General features: G+C 46.8%; 1 protein-coding gene across 1 annotated transcript in view; it reads left to right on the top strand.

Moving 5' to 3' along the window:
• Positions 1–5,719: 5,719 nt before the first annotated feature.
• The window catches only part of Hpse (heparanase), a 38,323-nt gene continuing 27,332 nt past the window's right edge, over positions 5,720–16,710 (top strand). The window contains exons 1-2 of the mRNA XM_052735504.1: positions 5,720–5,994; positions 14,760–14,905. Of these exons, the coding sequence (XP_052591464.1) occupies positions 5,792–5,994; positions 14,760–14,905 (349 nt within the window). The 5' untranslated portion in view covers positions 5,720–5,791. The remainder of the gene's footprint in view (positions 5,995–14,759; positions 14,906–16,710) is intronic.

Below are 16,710 nucleotides of genomic sequence, written 5' to 3'. Positions count from 1 at the left end.
TTTTCTAGTCACTGTATGAAATAATGACAAGGTCTAATACAATATTCAGGTGACTATACGCTTGTGACAACCTTAGTCTTTTGGGTGCTGCTTTAACAGAATACCTGTGACGGGTCATTTATAATGAACAGAAATTATGTCTCACGGTTCTGGAGGCCGGAATTGACAGGCAGAATACTTCTTACTCCAGCATCGCACGGTGAGGGATTTAAGCAGGGACGGGGTGGGAATCCTTTTATACAGAACCCATTCCCATAATATTAAACTCCTGTAACATCACCACTGCTGTGTGTGTGTGCTTGTTCATGTGTATGCACATATTCATGCATGTGTGCGCACAGGTCAGAAGATACCTTCCAGTGTCTTTCCTCAAGCAACCTCTCACTTATATTGTTTGTGTTGAGGTGAGGCTTCTCAAGTTCCTCAAGTTTTGAGGCAAGGTTTGCCAAGTACTCTAAACTACTTGGCTAACAACCATCTTCCCATCTTGCCGTGCCTTTTTCTGTTTTGTTGAGACAAGGTCTCTCTATGTCGTCCTGGCTATCCTGGAACTTTCTCTGGAAGCCAGCTGGCCTCAAATGCAGAGATCCACCAGCCTCTGCCTCCCGAGTGCTGAGCTTACCCTTCAGCTTTCTAAGTCAGTTCTGGGGTCACACCCAGATTCTCACACTTGAGCAGTGGAACTATCTCCCCACCTCCTCCACAGTCACCGCTTAAAGGCCCCGCCCCTTTGTAAGGTTAAAATGAGGACTCCTTCAGGACTGGGAAGGTGACTCTGGGTAAGGCACTCACCACTCAAGTATGAGGACTACAGGTCAGACCTCCAGAACTCAAGTCATTCCAGGCACGTGTGCATAACGTCAGCATGCCTACAAGGCAAGAGGCAGAGACAGGAAAATCCGTGGGAGCTCTTGGGCTAACTAACCTTATGTATACAGTAGCGAACAACAAAAGACCCTGTTTCAAAGCGGAAGAGGGGACCGTCTCTCTGAGCTATCCCCTGAGCTCCACATATGCACGGTGACATACACAATGCTCGCACTCACACAGACACACGCACACAAATACTTTTAAACTTCATGCAAGGTGTAGTGGTGCACGCCTTTCATCTCAGCACTCAGGAGGCAGAGACAGGTGGATCTCTGTGAGTTCGAGGCCAGTCTGAACTATATAGTGAGTTCCAGGACAAGCTGGAGCAACACAGTGACACCCTGTATCACTTTCTCCAATAAGTAAATAAAATCAATATGCTAAAAAAAATTAGCATATTCAACACCTAGGCAGTCCCCTAGATGCTCAGTGACCATTCCAACATTCAATCCCTCCAAACCTGCAATGCAAACACTAGTCAGTACAAGACCTCCTCAGCAGACTCCAGCACAAACACTGTCTACCGCACAGGCCTCCCTCCTCGGGTAACTCAGAATCCGGAACCAACAAATCAGGAAATCTTTCTATACACCTTCAAAGTACTATCCTTCATTCCCTTATTCCTTTCTTCCTCCTTTCTTTCGTGGTGTGTGTGTGTGTGTGTGTGTGTGTGTGTGTGTGTGTGTGTGTACACTTCAACTATCAGGAATCAAACCCAGGGCCTTGCACATTCAGTTTCTCTCTCGTGTCTGCCCAAAGGACCGAGGCCCAGAAGTCCAGAACATAGTAGAGAGCCCAGACTAAATACACCATCCAGTGAGGCTGCTTTCTCCCACCCCCAGCACTCCCACCTTCCTGAAATTTTCCTGGGTTCTTTCGGCCCCAGGTTTACTCCATTCACACTGTTTACAGAGCCTGTGTGTTGCCATAAATAATGTACCACTTAGTAAACCGTATTATACTTTCTTGACACGAGTATAATTAGTAGGATCTCCTAGGGCCTTTGTCATCCCAGAGATAGGTGATCAAATTTAGTCACTCAGCCTATTTCCTGGGACTTTTGAATAATTACCCAGACCACAATATGAAAATCTATTTGTTTATTGTATGAGGCTATTGGTGCTTATTTCTTCTTATTGACACTTTCTCTCATTGTTTTGTATTTATTTTCTGTACCATTTTCCTTACAGATAGAGATAGATAGATAGATAGATAGATAGATAGATAGATAGAGAGAGAGAGAGAGAGAGAGAGAATCATTGAATAGTATAAAACATACATTATAGCAATGTGTATACATAGAAACCTAATGAAAGAAGCCAAAGGGGCTGGGGATGTAGCTTAGTTGGTAGAGAGCTCGCTCAGCATGCAGGTGGCCTTGCTAGGTTCGAACCCCAGCACCACATAAGCCAGACTTGGTGGTACACCCTGCAATCCCAGTACTTGGGAGGTGGATGTAGAAGGGTCAGATATTTAAGGACTCTGGGATGGTACACACCTTTAGTCCCATCACTGGGGAGGCAGAGTTGTGTGGATGAATCTGAGGCCAGCCTGCTCTATATAACAAGTTCTAGGCAGGCTAAACTCAGACTGTGAGACCCTGTTTCAAATAAAACCCAAGTTCAAGGTCATCTTCAGCTACAAAGAGAGTTCAAGGCCAGCTTGGGATAGAGACTGTCTAAAAAAAAACAAAAAACAAAAAACAAAAACAAATAAACAAACAAACAAAACAAAACAAACCCCCCCCCAAAAAACAGCAATAAATCCAGAGATTCTGGCTATGTTCACAGTGAAGTGAAGATCTGTGAAATCTTTTTTTGCTTGTTTGTTTGTTTGTTTGTTTTTGTTTTTGTTTTTTTTAGACAGGGTCTCTCTATGTAGCTCTGGCTGTCCTGGAACTCTCTCTGTAGTCCAAGCTGTCCTTGAATTCACAGAGATCCTCCTGCCTCTGCCTCCCATGTGCAGGGACTAAAGGCATGTGCCACCACCACCTGCCAAAGATCTGTGAAATCTTCTTTCAAGTCACCAAATCTAGGTGGGATGGTAGGAAAACTTAGAATTAAGAATTAGAACCTGCCGGGCAGCAGTGGCACATGCCTTTAATCCCAACACTCGGGAGGCAGAGTCAGGCAGACCTCTGTGAGTTCGAGGCCAGCCTGGTCTACAGAGTGAGTTCCAGGACAGGCACCAAAACTACACAGAGAAACCCTGTCTCAAAACAACAACAAAAAAGAATTAGAACTCAAATCTTAACTGTTTTACAAAGCCATTGTGAAGATTAAAGGGGTAAATTGGGCACAGAGGCATCTGTAATCTCAGCTCTCCAGAGCAGAGGTAGGAAAATCAGTACAAGTTCAAGGCCAGCCTGGCTAAAAATCAAAACCCTGTCTCTGAAAACTCAAATCAGTAAGGGGATAGTGTTTCATTATTTCATCTGAACACAAAGTTTCAGGTCGTAAATGGAGCCGAGTGTGTCACATGCTCTCAAGTTGGTTAATTAAAAAGAAAAATGAACTTTGAACTATGGCTGAGTACTTCAGACACATGAATTTGAAGCTCCTCAAAGTTAAAAACCATGTCTAAAACAGAGCTTAATGAGCAGCAGCGTCGGCCGTTAATCCCAGCACTCAGGAGGCAGAGACAGGCAGAGGTGTGAGTCCAGGGCCAGCCTCATCATGTTGTGAGCTTCAGGCCAACACAGTGAGACTCTGTCTTGAAAACAAAAATAATTGCCAGGCAGTGGTAGCACATGCCTAGCCTGGTCTACAGAGAGAATTCTAGGATAGCCAGAGCTACACAGGGAAAGAAACCCTGTCTCAAAAAACCAACCAACCAACCAACCAACCAACCAACCAAACAAACAAACAAAAAAACAGAAATAATTAACAACTGGTCTAAGATTCTGAGCCCTACTGAGGGCTAGAATGTAAGCAAGGTGAAGTGGACCCTGCTACACGTACATGAAGTGTCCTATTAGAAAGTGTCTCTGAAGTGACAATTTCTCTGAGTATGTCCATATCTTCCTCGGGCACAATGGAACAAATCAGCTTAGAGTCTGGAGCCGGAACTGATCTCCGCCAAGAGCTCACCAGGAGCCAGCAGTGCCTCTGCTTCCTACTTGTTTCCCAGGTCTCGTATTAGCAACTTGCCTGTAGATCCTGCTTGCCCACATCTCAGAATGTCACAAATGTGAAGCATGGAAAGCTTGCAATGATCTCCTTTCCAAAATGCCCAAAACTTCAGAGGAACTGGTGTGACTTCATCCATGACATTAGGAGGGAGGTGAGAGGTGGATCCATGTCATAACACAGATGGGAAAAGGCACTGTCTTCCGCTACCCCCTTCCATAGGTTATACACTCCAGACAGTTTGCTGTTAACATGAATTTTTTTCCTTTGTATCCCGTAGTTATAGCATACCAACTCAATGCAGGTCACAGCATTAACTATGCATGTAATTTTTAAATCGCCTAAGGATAGACAGATGGGTGCAAATTAGGTATACATCCCATACCAAGCAAGCCATTTTTATTTACTGCTTTACTGGTGGTGCAATCTAAACAGAAAATTCTAAGGCTTTTGGTGCCATTTGCTTACCAGGTTAAGTATGAATTGCTTGCCTACTGAAGGCCAGGAACCATGCATGAGCACTTCACAGGTACACCGCAACCTCCGTCTCTTCTTTTGAGAATTTTATAAGCCCATGGATACAGTGAGCACTGAGCAACACCTGGCAAATGCAGTCAATTCTAACATGTTCGGATGCTGTGAGGGTGTTTTCCAGGACCGGAGTTACCTGGAAGTACAGGGAGGCTTCCTCCGGGAGACTACACCGACATAGAGTCAGACTGCCATCTGCTTGGACTTGTGGACCTGCCTGCATTCACGTAGTTCTGACACTTGGACAGATTGCTCTCTCTATATGTGTGCCCTCCTGTGTAAAGAGGAAAATTCACAATTGGCAGCATGCTGTGGAAATGAAAGCTAGCACGGTTAAAGCTTCTCTCGGGGTATCAGGCGCGCGCACACCACACACACACACACACACACACACACACACACACACACACACACACACACATACGCGCGCGCGCACACACACACCAAGCTTAAGCACTTGGTGTTTGCCATCATTCTATACCGGTGTAAATGACAAGGGAAAAACTAAAGAAAAGTTGAGGCAGCAGCAAAAGATAAACGCATGCGGGGGAATTTGCTTCATTCCAAGGGTGGTTAGTTGCACCGGGGTGGGGTGGGGTGGGGTGGGGGTGTTTTAGCTGTCGACCACCTAGGAGCATCTTATACTCTTAGGCTCTCCCAAGTACTGTTTTCATGAGTTGGTTTTGAGGACTGATTTCTAGCTGCGTTTCAGCAGATGCTCGGATCAGATTTTCAAGCGACAGTGGGATACCTGAGAAGCGGATCCCGGCAGAGGACACTCTAGGTTAGTCAGACTTTGGCAAGCTCAAGTGACAAGTGTTTTAAGGCAGATGGGAGTGGGGGTAAGGGCGGGCTGAATCCTCAACCGGGGCTTTTAATTCAGGGTCGAGTCCTGGCGCTAAGTGGAAAGGACCTAGAAGAGGGGACGGTGTGGCAGGACATCAGGAAGCTGGGTCCAACCCCCGCGCGGCTCCGGGGCGTTCCCTCGCCAGGCCTCCCAGGATCTTGGATTCCGGCCACCTCCGCACCCTTCGGATGGGTGTGGATATTTTCAAAAGTGGACGTGACCGCCGCCGCAGAGAGGGAAGTCAGCACGGAAATGGGAGAGAGCTCGGAGGGGAGGGCGGGGAGAAGAGGGCGCGAGGGGAGGGACGCAGGGGAGGAGTGGGAGGGTTCGGAGCCGGAGCCCGGGCGCCGGAGGCCGAGAGGGCCGGGTACCGGGGGCGGGAGCTCTCACGGCGGCGCCGGTCCAGCCAGGTGAGATGCGGCGGCTGCTGCTGCTGTGGCTCTGGGGGCCGCTCGGTGCCCTGGCCCAGGACGCCCCAGCGGGGACAGCTCAGGCCGAGGACGTGCTGGACCTGGAGTTTTCCACCGAGCAGCCGCTCCATCTCGTGAGTCCCTCGTTCCTGTCCGTGACCATCGACGCCAACCTGGCCACTGACCCGCGGTTCCTCACCTTCCTGGGGTAAGTGCAGCAACCCCGGCCCCCTCTCCTGTCCTCTCACGCTCGCGCGAGGGCCAGCCACTCTCTTTGCTGAAACAACTTTGCAGTTTGGTCTCCCCGAGCCTGAGCCTCCGTCTCATGTACAGCCAACCCCCCAAAAGCTGTTTCCTGTCTCATTTACTCAGCGCTTGTTGCCTGGGCACCAGCCAAGCCCAGGTTAAGAGGAGCTTTGGAGGAAAAAAAAAAAAAAAACAAAAACCCAAAGCTGTCACACAGCCCAGCACTTCAGATGGAGCCTTTGAATTTGCTTCAGTAGAGGACCAGTACGCTGGTGTCCTTTAAACTCTGTTAGGAATTTTAGATTAAAAAAGGAAGAAGAAGAAGAAGAAGAATGGAAGAAAAATCAGATAGAAAAGGCCTCAATGGAGAACAACCATCGCTCATCTTGCTGCTTTTTCAGCATTTAAATATAAGGGCACTGGGTGCACCTCAGTTTGATGGAGTGTATGACTAGCATGCGAGTTTGAGGCCAGACTGGACCAACGGGGGGGGGGGGGGGGGGGGGGGGGGGGGCGGGGGAGCAGGCACAGTAGAAGGAGAGAGACAAGAGTATATATACCACCGTGCCTGGGGTTGGGTGGTGCCTGTGATCCCAGCATTAGGGAAACGGGGGTAGGAGGATCAGGAGTGTGAGGCCGTCTTTGGCAACACAGCAAGTGTGAGGCCAGACTGGACTAAATGGGGGGCAGAGGGCGGGGGGAGACAGGGAAGAGAGAGGAGTTGGAGACTCAGACTGCTGGGGAAAATTAGGGATCAGTGGGAGGGTACAAGAGAGGGCAATGGGGGTAAATATAATCAAAATATTTTTTATACACGTTCGAAAATGTCATGATGAAACCCATTATTATCTATAATTAATATATGCTAATAAGCCTTTGGATAAGCATATGTTTTTCCAAGATGAGGGTGCAGACTGGACGCTGCTTCATCAGCGGCACGGTTTCCCCTTCCCCCGAGGAAACACATCTATTGCTCCTGCTCCCCAAGATGAAGGACTCCAGGCACAGTCCCAGGTCATCTAAACCATGGAAGCCTCCAGAGATGACTAAGTCTTTTGTTGATTTGAGACATTGCATAACCATTAGCTCAGGCTAGCCTTGAACTCATCATCTCCCTGCCTCAGCCTCTTGAATGCCACCACACTTAGCTGACTACATCTTTACCAGCCCTTTATGTCACCACCGTCGAAGGCGTAGACATCGATCGCACGTCCCTTCCCACACTATCAGGTGTAACCGCTGATTTCACACAGAGTCTCACGGCTAAGAGTTTGACAGTCCAAACACCCTGGTTTTCTCAAGTGCGACTCATGGGATTTGTATGATGATTTGACGAGATAATAAGCACTTACTACAATGTTTGACGGTGAAGCTAAGTGTTTCTTCTGGCCCAGCGCACACGAAGTCCTGGGGTCAGCCCTCAGTGTTGCATACAATTAGGCGTGGTGGCTCATGACTCTTACCAGCACTCAGAAGCAAGCAGGAGGATCAGAAGTTCAAGATCATCCCTCAGCTACATAGCAAGGCCGGCCTGGGCTGCGTTAGACTTTGTCTTAAAAAAATAAATTTAGGGGCCAAATGTGAGGGCGGATACCTTTAATCCCAGCGTTTGGGAGGCAACAATGAAGAAGTGGAGGTTATGGGAAGTCAATCAGCGAGCAAATAAAAGCAGTATTTGAAGGCAGACTCTGATCCAAAGACAAAGGCATCCAAAAAGAAAACAAGCCAGTGGTTATGTTTTAAAGGACATGCAGCAGAGTATATTAGGAAAAGATTGTCTAGAAACAAATTGATAGAGAAGGTTTTTTAAAAACAACAACAACAAAAAACTACCATTAACATACAGGTAGGCAACTTGGGGCCCAAACCTCAGAGGTGCCTCCAAGGAGAGCTAAACAAATGAACTGGGTGGTCTGATTCAGTTACAGGCACTAGATGAATAGAAACAGGTCTCTCTCACATTTGTAACCAGAGAACAGACAGTGCGGAAAATTTAAATGTTAATCTTAGAAGACTGTAGAATTGAAAGGAACATCTGTTAAATTTCTCTTCCCTGGGGAAATTAGTCAGAATATATTCTCAGCCTGGATTAGTGAAGAATACCAAAGAGACCCCAGTCCTAGAAACAACATGAATTATGATGGGAGCCTTATATACAAGGAACAAGTGTAATTTTAAAACTCTTTGGTAAACACATTTTACAAAAAGCAAAAAAGCTCAACATGATTGCTAGCTATAATCCTAACACTTGGGAAGCAGAAACAAAAGGATCACACCTTCAAGGCTAGCCTAGGCTACATAGCGAAGCCCTGTCTCAAATAGCGTTAAAACAACAACAAGTAAACATAAACAGTAGAAAGAAGTGTGTGGATGCTAACATCTGGCAGTGCTGGAGACAGAGTCCAGGGTCTTGCACACTAAACAGCTTGCTCTGCCACTGAACTGCACCCTCTGCCCAATATAAAAAGAGCAATGAGATAGTTCCCGGTCCCTTTCTGAAATCATGCCTCTAAAATCTTGTGGTTTATGTTTACAGCATGTCTCAGCTCAGTCCAACGACATTTCGAGTACCCAGCAGCTGGTGGCTATTGTAAGAGACCGTGCAGCTCGACTTGAAATAAGACATGTGCATACACAGCCACAATTTCCTCATTAAGACAATATAGTGTGGAGGATCGTTAGAAATCCCAAGTTCTACAGGGCAAAAGTGGCACTGAACAACTGTCTTAGCTAGGGTTTCTATTGCTGCAATGAAACACCATGACCAAAAATCAAGTTGGGGAGTGTGGTGGTTTGAATGTAATTGGCCCTCATAATCCTAATAGTGGCACTATTAGGAGGTGTGGCCTTGTTGGAGGAAATGTGTCACTGTAGGGGCAGGCTTTGAAGTTTCCTATGCTCAGGATACCACCCAGTGTCTCAGTCAACTTCCTGGTGCCTGCAAGATGTAGGACTCTCAGCTATTTCTCCAGCACCACATCTGCCTGCACATTGCCATGCTCCGTCATGATGATAATGGACTGAACCTCTGAAACTATATGTGAGCCACCTCAATGAAATGTTTTCTTTCTAAGAGTTGCCATGGTCATGGTGTCTCTTCACAGCAGTAAAAATCCTAGCTAAGACAGAGAGGGAAAGGTTTACTTGGCTTGCACTTCCAGATCATAGTCCATCATTGAAGGGAATCAGAACAGGAACTCAAACAGGGCAGGATCCTGGAGGCAGGAGCTGATGCTGAGGTCATGGAGGGGTACTGCTTACTGGCTTACTTCCCATGGCTTGCTCAGCCTTGCTTACTTTCTTACTTTCTTTTTTTTTTTTAAATGCCGAATGCTGTTTCTTGAAGGAGGGAGGAGGTCTTAAATACAGGCTTACAGCACAATGGGAGAACCCTGGAGGGCAGAAGTTCACTACCGATGTTTTACAATCTTGCATCTAAGCTGTTAATGCCCAATATGCAGGATACACAGACAAGGAACTTCCCTTAAGCATTCAGGAGGGTGAAACCCGGGAGGGAATTAGCTTAGGGAGGATATCAAGGTCAAGGTCAGCAAGCAAGGCAACATTTACCCAAAACGGGGGCCGGGACCCTACAGCTGCCCCCCTTTACTAAAATATGAGCTTCTGACTTAGGTTGTGTGGGATGTCAGCAGGTCACCTTACCCGTCATGGAGACGCCTGCCCAGGCCACACAGGCGCTCTGTCTTAGGTTGGTGAGCGCCCCCCATAGCCTTGCTTTCTTATAGAACCCAGGACCACCAGCCCAGGGATGGCACCACCCACCATGGGCTGGGCCCTCCCCCATTGATCACTAATTGAGAAAATGCCTTACAGCTGGTTCTCATGGAGGCATTTCCTCAGCTGAGGTTCTTATATGATGACTCTAGCTTATGTTGACACAAAACCAGCCAGTACAACAAAGCAAAAAAATGTGTTTTTTTGCTTGCTTTGCATAGTAATTTGCTTCTCTTTCTTCAGCAAACATTATTTTTTGCCACTTCAATAACCATTTGTGGTGTTTGAAAGAAAATGGCCCCCAAAGGAAGTGCACTATTAGGAGGTGTGGCTTTGCTAGGGTAGGTGTGGTCTTGGAGGAAGTGTGTCACTGTGGGGATGGGCTTTGAGGTCTTTTATGCACAAGCTACTCCCAGTAAAACAATCCACTTCCTGTTGTCTTCTGATAATGATAGCCAGCACCATGTCTGCCTGCATGCTGCCATGCTCCCTACCATAATGATCATGGACTGAACCTCCGAACTGTAAGCCACCACTTCAATTAAACGTTTTTCTTTATAAAAGTTGCCGTGGTTGTGATATCTCTTCACAGCAATAGAAACCCTAACTCAGACACCATTCACTAATAATTTTAATAGTTAAATTCCCACATCTTTATTGACAGCTCCTTTCTGTATTGGAGAATCATTTGTTACCAATACGAAGTTCGTGCATTAATAGCTGGTTGTGTTGGTTACTCTTCTGTGGCTGTGACAAAATACCACAACCAAAGGCAATGTGAGGAAGCAAAGGGTTGTTTGCGCTTACTGTTTCAGAGGGTCCATGATGGCAGGGAAGGAATAGCTGCCAGTGGCCAGAACAGGAAGTAACACAAAGCAAAAAGAGCTTCTAGAAGTGGGTATGGCTAGGCGCTCTCAAAGCCCACCCCTAGTGACATACTTCCTTTAGCTAGGCCTTATCTTAAAACTCTTCAAACAATATCATCTTCTGGGGACCACATGTTCAAACAAGTGCGCCCATGTGGGACATGTCTCATTCAAACCACCAGACCCACAGTGCCCAGGGCCATAGGTCCCCTGTCTGTTTCTGAAAGAAATGATTTGACTGAAGAGAGACAAAGAACTGAGAGCAACCCAGGCCTGATCCCTGAGAAGTTCTGTCCCCTGATGGACGCGTTGGTGTCCCTTCCCTCCCAAGCCATTCCACCATGCTCCCTGGAGCCTTGAGCGTGGTAACCCTGCGATCATTCTCACAGAGGATCCCTTCACCCCTGTGCCCTAGCTGATGTAAGACACTTCCCTGAAGACTCCTCTCCCCCTGCAGACCTGTTGGGTATGAGTCGTATATTCTCTCATCCTCCATTCCCGTGCCTGCTACTCCTAGACAATGGTTCGTCGGTCTGCATGCAGACTGCTGTAGTTCAAATCCCTCTCGGCTTTTTAGCTCTGGTGAGTTAGCTTAACTCCTTTTTGTTTAGGTTCCATGTTTATAAAGTGAGACTAATAATGACACTCACATCCTTGTGATGTTAGGAGACTAAGTGGGAAAAAAAAATCCTTCCAATCTGCCGAAAGTGCTGGATGAAACTGGTGTGCATTAGAGATGGTTGTGGTAATGCCAGTGTGTGGTCCCCTCCATCTCTCCTTCCATCCTGTCATTCACTCTGTTTCCCTAGTCCCCATGTTGATTAAAATCTAGTGCGGCTCTCAGTCCCAAGTCCTGCTATCTTCTTAGGTGACATCAAGTTTACCTGAAAAGACAAGTCTCTCAATTTCTCCATCCTTGACCTCTCAGGTAATTGTTACTCAGTTGTTGGGCCAGTTTGCATCCCCCCCCATGAGATGTGTGCATTTCTTCTCAACGCCACATTCTGTGGCATCACACTGTTATACCTTGGAAACAGCGACAGTGGAAATATTTACACCGTGGAAATTGGCAAGCACTGAGAGTCAGGGTACTTTTGTGCTGATGGTTGGTTGTTAGCACATGCCACTCTACTCCATTTCAACCTGTAAACATCGTGACGGTGTCTTGATTTTCTTCCTCTCCAGTAACATCATTTCTATATGTGAAAACTTAAAATTCCAACTTCATGCTCTTGGATCACAACTCCATGCCTTCTCAGCTCCTTCACGTTATAGCAAAAGTCAATTCTGAACATGCCTGCATTTTAAAAAGCACCTGCCTGAGTAGTTGCATCCTCTCTCTATTTCTTCCATATTTGAGCTTTTTGATTTATCATCCAAACCATTCTGTGATAATGGCCTCTGCTTCTGCCTCATTGCTCTTACTGAAATGCCAACTGTCACTTGGTCCAATCTTATTTCCTTCTTTGGAATCTCTGGGGTGGCCCTTAAATCTGGAAATGGAAATATAATAGCATTTAGTGCATATTAATAAACCACCTCTGCTCTGTGTCAAAGATAAACAATATATTTTTGCCCTAAAGGTAATATAAAAACACCTGCAGACTGTTTCATGTGTTTTGTTTTTTCCTTGACAGCCTCCTCTGGAAAGGGAACAGCTGCAGCTGCCTTACACATCTTTTATTTCCATGACACTGTGTGGCGGGCATTTCCCCTTTCTCCTGCATATGACTGAAATACCGTGCCTTTGATCAATTTTGTTTTTATGGCAAGTTTTGCAGCTGTGTTAAATCTGTTTTTTTTTTCCGTCAGAGGGCATCAATATTGTATTCTAAAAACACAAAAGATACTTTACTGCAAAGGAGACAAACACAAGTTCCTTCCTAGCAAAACTCTGAGACATATGACTGGCTTTATGTGACAATGGCAATAGCAATGAGTTTTAATGTCATCTTGTTAAAAAAAAAAACAAAAACAGTCCTTGGCTGGCCTTCCCTTGCCCTTTCTCAGGCTGGCTTGCTTTGTTCGTTCATTTAACAAATATTGGCTAAGCATTGCTGTGTGCCAGGCATTCGTCTAGGCACTGGGAAGAATCTGATAGAGCAGACGAGGTCTCTGCTCTCAGGGAGCCAGTACCAGGGCCAGCGGCTGGGAGAGGCAGACCAGTGAGACATATGAGGATGCTGATTTCAGAGAGTGGGAAATCCTCCACGGGACATGAGGCAGGTTGGGTTGATGGAGAGCGACCCATGATGCTGTGGTCCATACTTCTGGGACCCAGGCTTTGGTCCACGTGTATCTGACCCAGGCCATCATTTGGTACCACAGCTCCTTCCCCCACCAATTCCCAAAGGACACCAAACTCTTGACCAATCTCAATTACTTACAGATAGTAGCTCCATACATCTAAATGGATCTCCTTTGTCATCAAACAAAATAGAAATGCCAAGGACCAGAACCAGTGCCTGGCCCAAGTCAGTGGGATGGTATGAGGCCTGAGGGACTCTGAGTAAGTCCTTGACATGAACTTCTGGGCTGCATATTGGCATTCTTGGGCTGTGGGGCTATTATGTTTTGTCTTCATTGAGACATTTGTTCATAATTGCCATATTGAAATACTTGTCTTGCACTTCAGCTAAATTGCTTTTCTCAGCACATATCATAATAGGGGGCTGGTTTCCAGAGGAGGCATGTTGTCTTGGTTGTTCGTGTTTGTGTTTCTGCACTGGGATCTAGGCATCAGGAGCTGTGACATCGTGTGTTTCTTTGTGTAGATAATCTGGTCTCCCCTTGGCGGCATGGGTGTTTGATTGTTTGGTTGCTGTTACTCTAATCTGGCAGGTTGTGGACCAGCAGAACGACACTTGGTTTTCAGTCTGAAGCCACTCGGGTTTCTGTGTTCAGACTCTAACTGGTGCCGGATCTGAAGTTCTGGTTGGAACTCTGGGTTCATACCCCGCGCAGTCCCAGATCAGTGAAGAGGGTGGGGTGAGATAGCCTGCCAGTGGGAGAAGGGGACTGACTCTGGAGGTCTCAAGTGGGCTGTGAGGTCTGACTCCACCACAGGGATACAGATGGACTGGGTGGGGGTGAGGTGGGTGACAGTGTTGGGACTAGGGGTACTCCGGAGATGTTAGAACAGAGGAGGGGAAGAAGAGCACAGGTAGGTACTAGGTCCCTGCCAAGTGTAGTCAGTGGCCGTGGGGTTCCTAGAGGACATCAGGTCTACAGTCTAAGTGTGACTGGTCATTGACTCTATACTGAGGAGTCTCCAGGACATATCCCCAAGCCTAGATGTACTTCTTGAGTTCCAGTCACATGTGGCCTGTGGATCTGTGGGTTCAGTGTCCAGTTACGTATTAGTTTTGTCAACTGCTGGACAAAGCCTGACAGAGCCACTTCAGGGTGGAAAGGTTTGTTTCGGTGTGCTGTTCGTCACCCCAGGGAGGTCACTCTAGCAGGAGCCCAAGGCAGCTGGTCCCACGGCATCTGCACAAAGAGAAGAGAGATGAATGTTCACTTTCTCCCTTTTATTCAATCTGGGACCCCAGCCCATGGGTGGTGTCACCAACACTGAGGGCAGATCTTACTTCCTCCATTAAATTTTTCTGGAACTACACTCACAGGCATACTTAGAGATGTGTTTCCATGGTGATTATAAATAGAGGCAAGTTGACATTGAAGGATTAGCCACCATAGTTGGCATCTCAGTTTCTACAGATTCTTCCACCTCGTTTTCCATCTCAGCAGGTGACAGTGCCGTCTTCCAAGGCTCTTCCCCAAACTTACCCTTGACTCTTCTGATCCAGTTGGTCACTGAATCTTTTATTTCTGTGGATAAATATGTCTTGAACTGTTTACCTCTCTCCACCCCACTGGGGCGGAGAGCAGCTAGAAGTTAGGGAGCAGGTCCACCAAGAGAGAAGGAAGTGAAAATGTTTAACTGAGCTTTCTCAGAAAAATGACAAGCTGGAATGGTGGTGCATGCCTATAATCTCAGCATTCTGGCACCAAGGCAGAGGGATTCCAAGTTTGAGGCAAGTCTGGGCTACATAGTAAGATGTATAAAAAAACTAAAATAATAATAATAATTATTATTATACTTTCTTGTTTGTCTTCACAACAGTTCTCCAAGGCTTCGGACTTTGGCCAGAGGTTTATCTCCTGCATACTTGAGATTTGGTGGAACCAAAACGGACTTCCTTATTTTTGATCCCAAGAAGGAACCAACTTTGGAAGAAAGAAGTTGCTGGCAATCTCAAGTCAACCACGGTGAACCTTTGAAAAGATTATATGTTGTAGTTAACCTGTACCAGTCATGAGAATGTTTAGAGAAAAGTGTTATTGCTCAGACCTGACCATTAGACAGATGGAAGACCCAAGGGGAATGAAGAAACTGTGGGCGGCTTTCCTCCTCTGATGATTTCATAACTATGGAGCATCCCAGAAGAGCATGCTGGGCATGACTGGGGCTTATAAACAAACAAACAGTGCTGGTCGGCTGAAAATAGCGGGTTGGAGGGAACACATGGGTAGAAACAGGGTCAGATTGGAGATATTTATAGGTAACAACGTAGCAACAGACTGAAGCCTGTTATTCTGTAAGGAGAATGGAAGAAAGGTCGAACAAAGAAATACAGAGAAAACTTTCACTTGAGCATGATTTGATTCACCGGGTGCTGGGTCTCAACTTCACTGACTGTCCCTATCGCCAGGGTGAGTTTGAGTGATGGGGTCTCAGGGCTCCAACCTTAGACTCTGTCCTTAGCAAGCTTTCAGATGGTTCTAACATGGGAAGTGTGTGGACCTCACCTGAGACACCTGCCCTTGCTGGTCCATGACCTTCAGAAGTGCTGTGTGACATCAGATGTCTGTTAAACCATTATCTGAACAATTGTGAGATGTATTGTGTACTTCTTCACGCCTTAAGAGCGTGTGTGTTTTGTCTATGTTAGTGACGAGCGTTTAGTTAGTTCATACATTACATATTCCTTTCGACTCACTTTCTCCAGTGAGAAAGTGTTCAGAGCAGTTAGTCAGGATTGGTCCCAAACTGGAAGTGTGGTGAGTAGGAAAAAGCAGAAGGAAGCCACGAGGGCCTCTTTAATAGTAAGTTCCCGGAGTTTGCTCAGCCTGGCTCCTGCCCACCAGTCATAGCCAGCCTGATCCTCTCTTTTGGCCATTTGGCCATTTTCTGCATTTATAATCTAAGTTTAGATGGGATACCTGTCTTTGCACCTCACTTTTCCTCATCCTGGGGCAGGTGAGGGGCTCCCTGGGATCCCCAAAGCTCCTCTGAGACACCCTTTGTGAGCACTGGGAGAGAAAAGAGACTCTCTGTCAGCCAGCCACAGGGCGGCTTCCCAGAAAGGAAGTCATCAGCCAGTCCCAGCTGGTTCTGCCAGCAAGCACCCCTGTTGTGATAAAACAGTGCAGGTTTCCTGGGAAGAGCGTGGGGGTGGCTCCCAGGCACACCCCGGGGTTCCAGAGGCTTGGATAGTACCAGCCTTCCAGGGAGAGAACAGTCAGTAATTTACCAATTTGGACTCATTAGCTCTAATTCATCTCAGAAGTCACTACAAAGCAAATACCGTCCAGGTATAGCATCTTTCTATGTGTTTTGATTTTTTTTTTTAAATGTATGCAGGCATTTTGCCTGCATGTAAGTATGTTCACCGTATGTGTGCCTGGTGCTTGAGGAGGTCAGAGATGGGGTTGGATACCCTGGAACTGGAGTTACAGACAATTGTGAGCCACCAAGTGGGTCCTGGGATTTGAACCCAGGTCTTCTGCAAGAGCACCAAGTGCTCTTAACTGCTAAGACATCTCTCCAACTTTGTTTTGTTTTGTTTTTAAGGCAGAGTCTTGCTGTGTAGTCAAAGCTGGCCTCAGATTGGTGCCAATTCTCCTGCCACAGCCTTCTAGGTGCTGAGATGCCAAGTGTGTGCCACCACAGCCTCCCACGTGCCGAGATGCCAAGTGTGTGCCACCACAGCCTCCCACGTGCCGAGATGCCAAGTGTGTGCCACCACAGCCTCCCACGTGCCGAGATGCCAAGTGTGTGCCACCACAGCCAG

This window comes from Peromyscus californicus, unplaced genomic scaffold, assembly GCF_007827085.1.
Source record: "Peromyscus californicus insignis strain IS unplaced genomic scaffold, ASM782708v3 Scaffold_13__1_contigs__length_99412109, whole genome shotgun sequence".
Classification (NCBI taxonomy): Eukaryota; Metazoa; Chordata; class Mammalia; order Rodentia; family Cricetidae; genus Peromyscus; species Peromyscus californicus.
The sequence above is the reverse complement of the archived record's forward strand: the minus strand, read 5'-3'. Positions and strand labels throughout refer to the sequence as shown.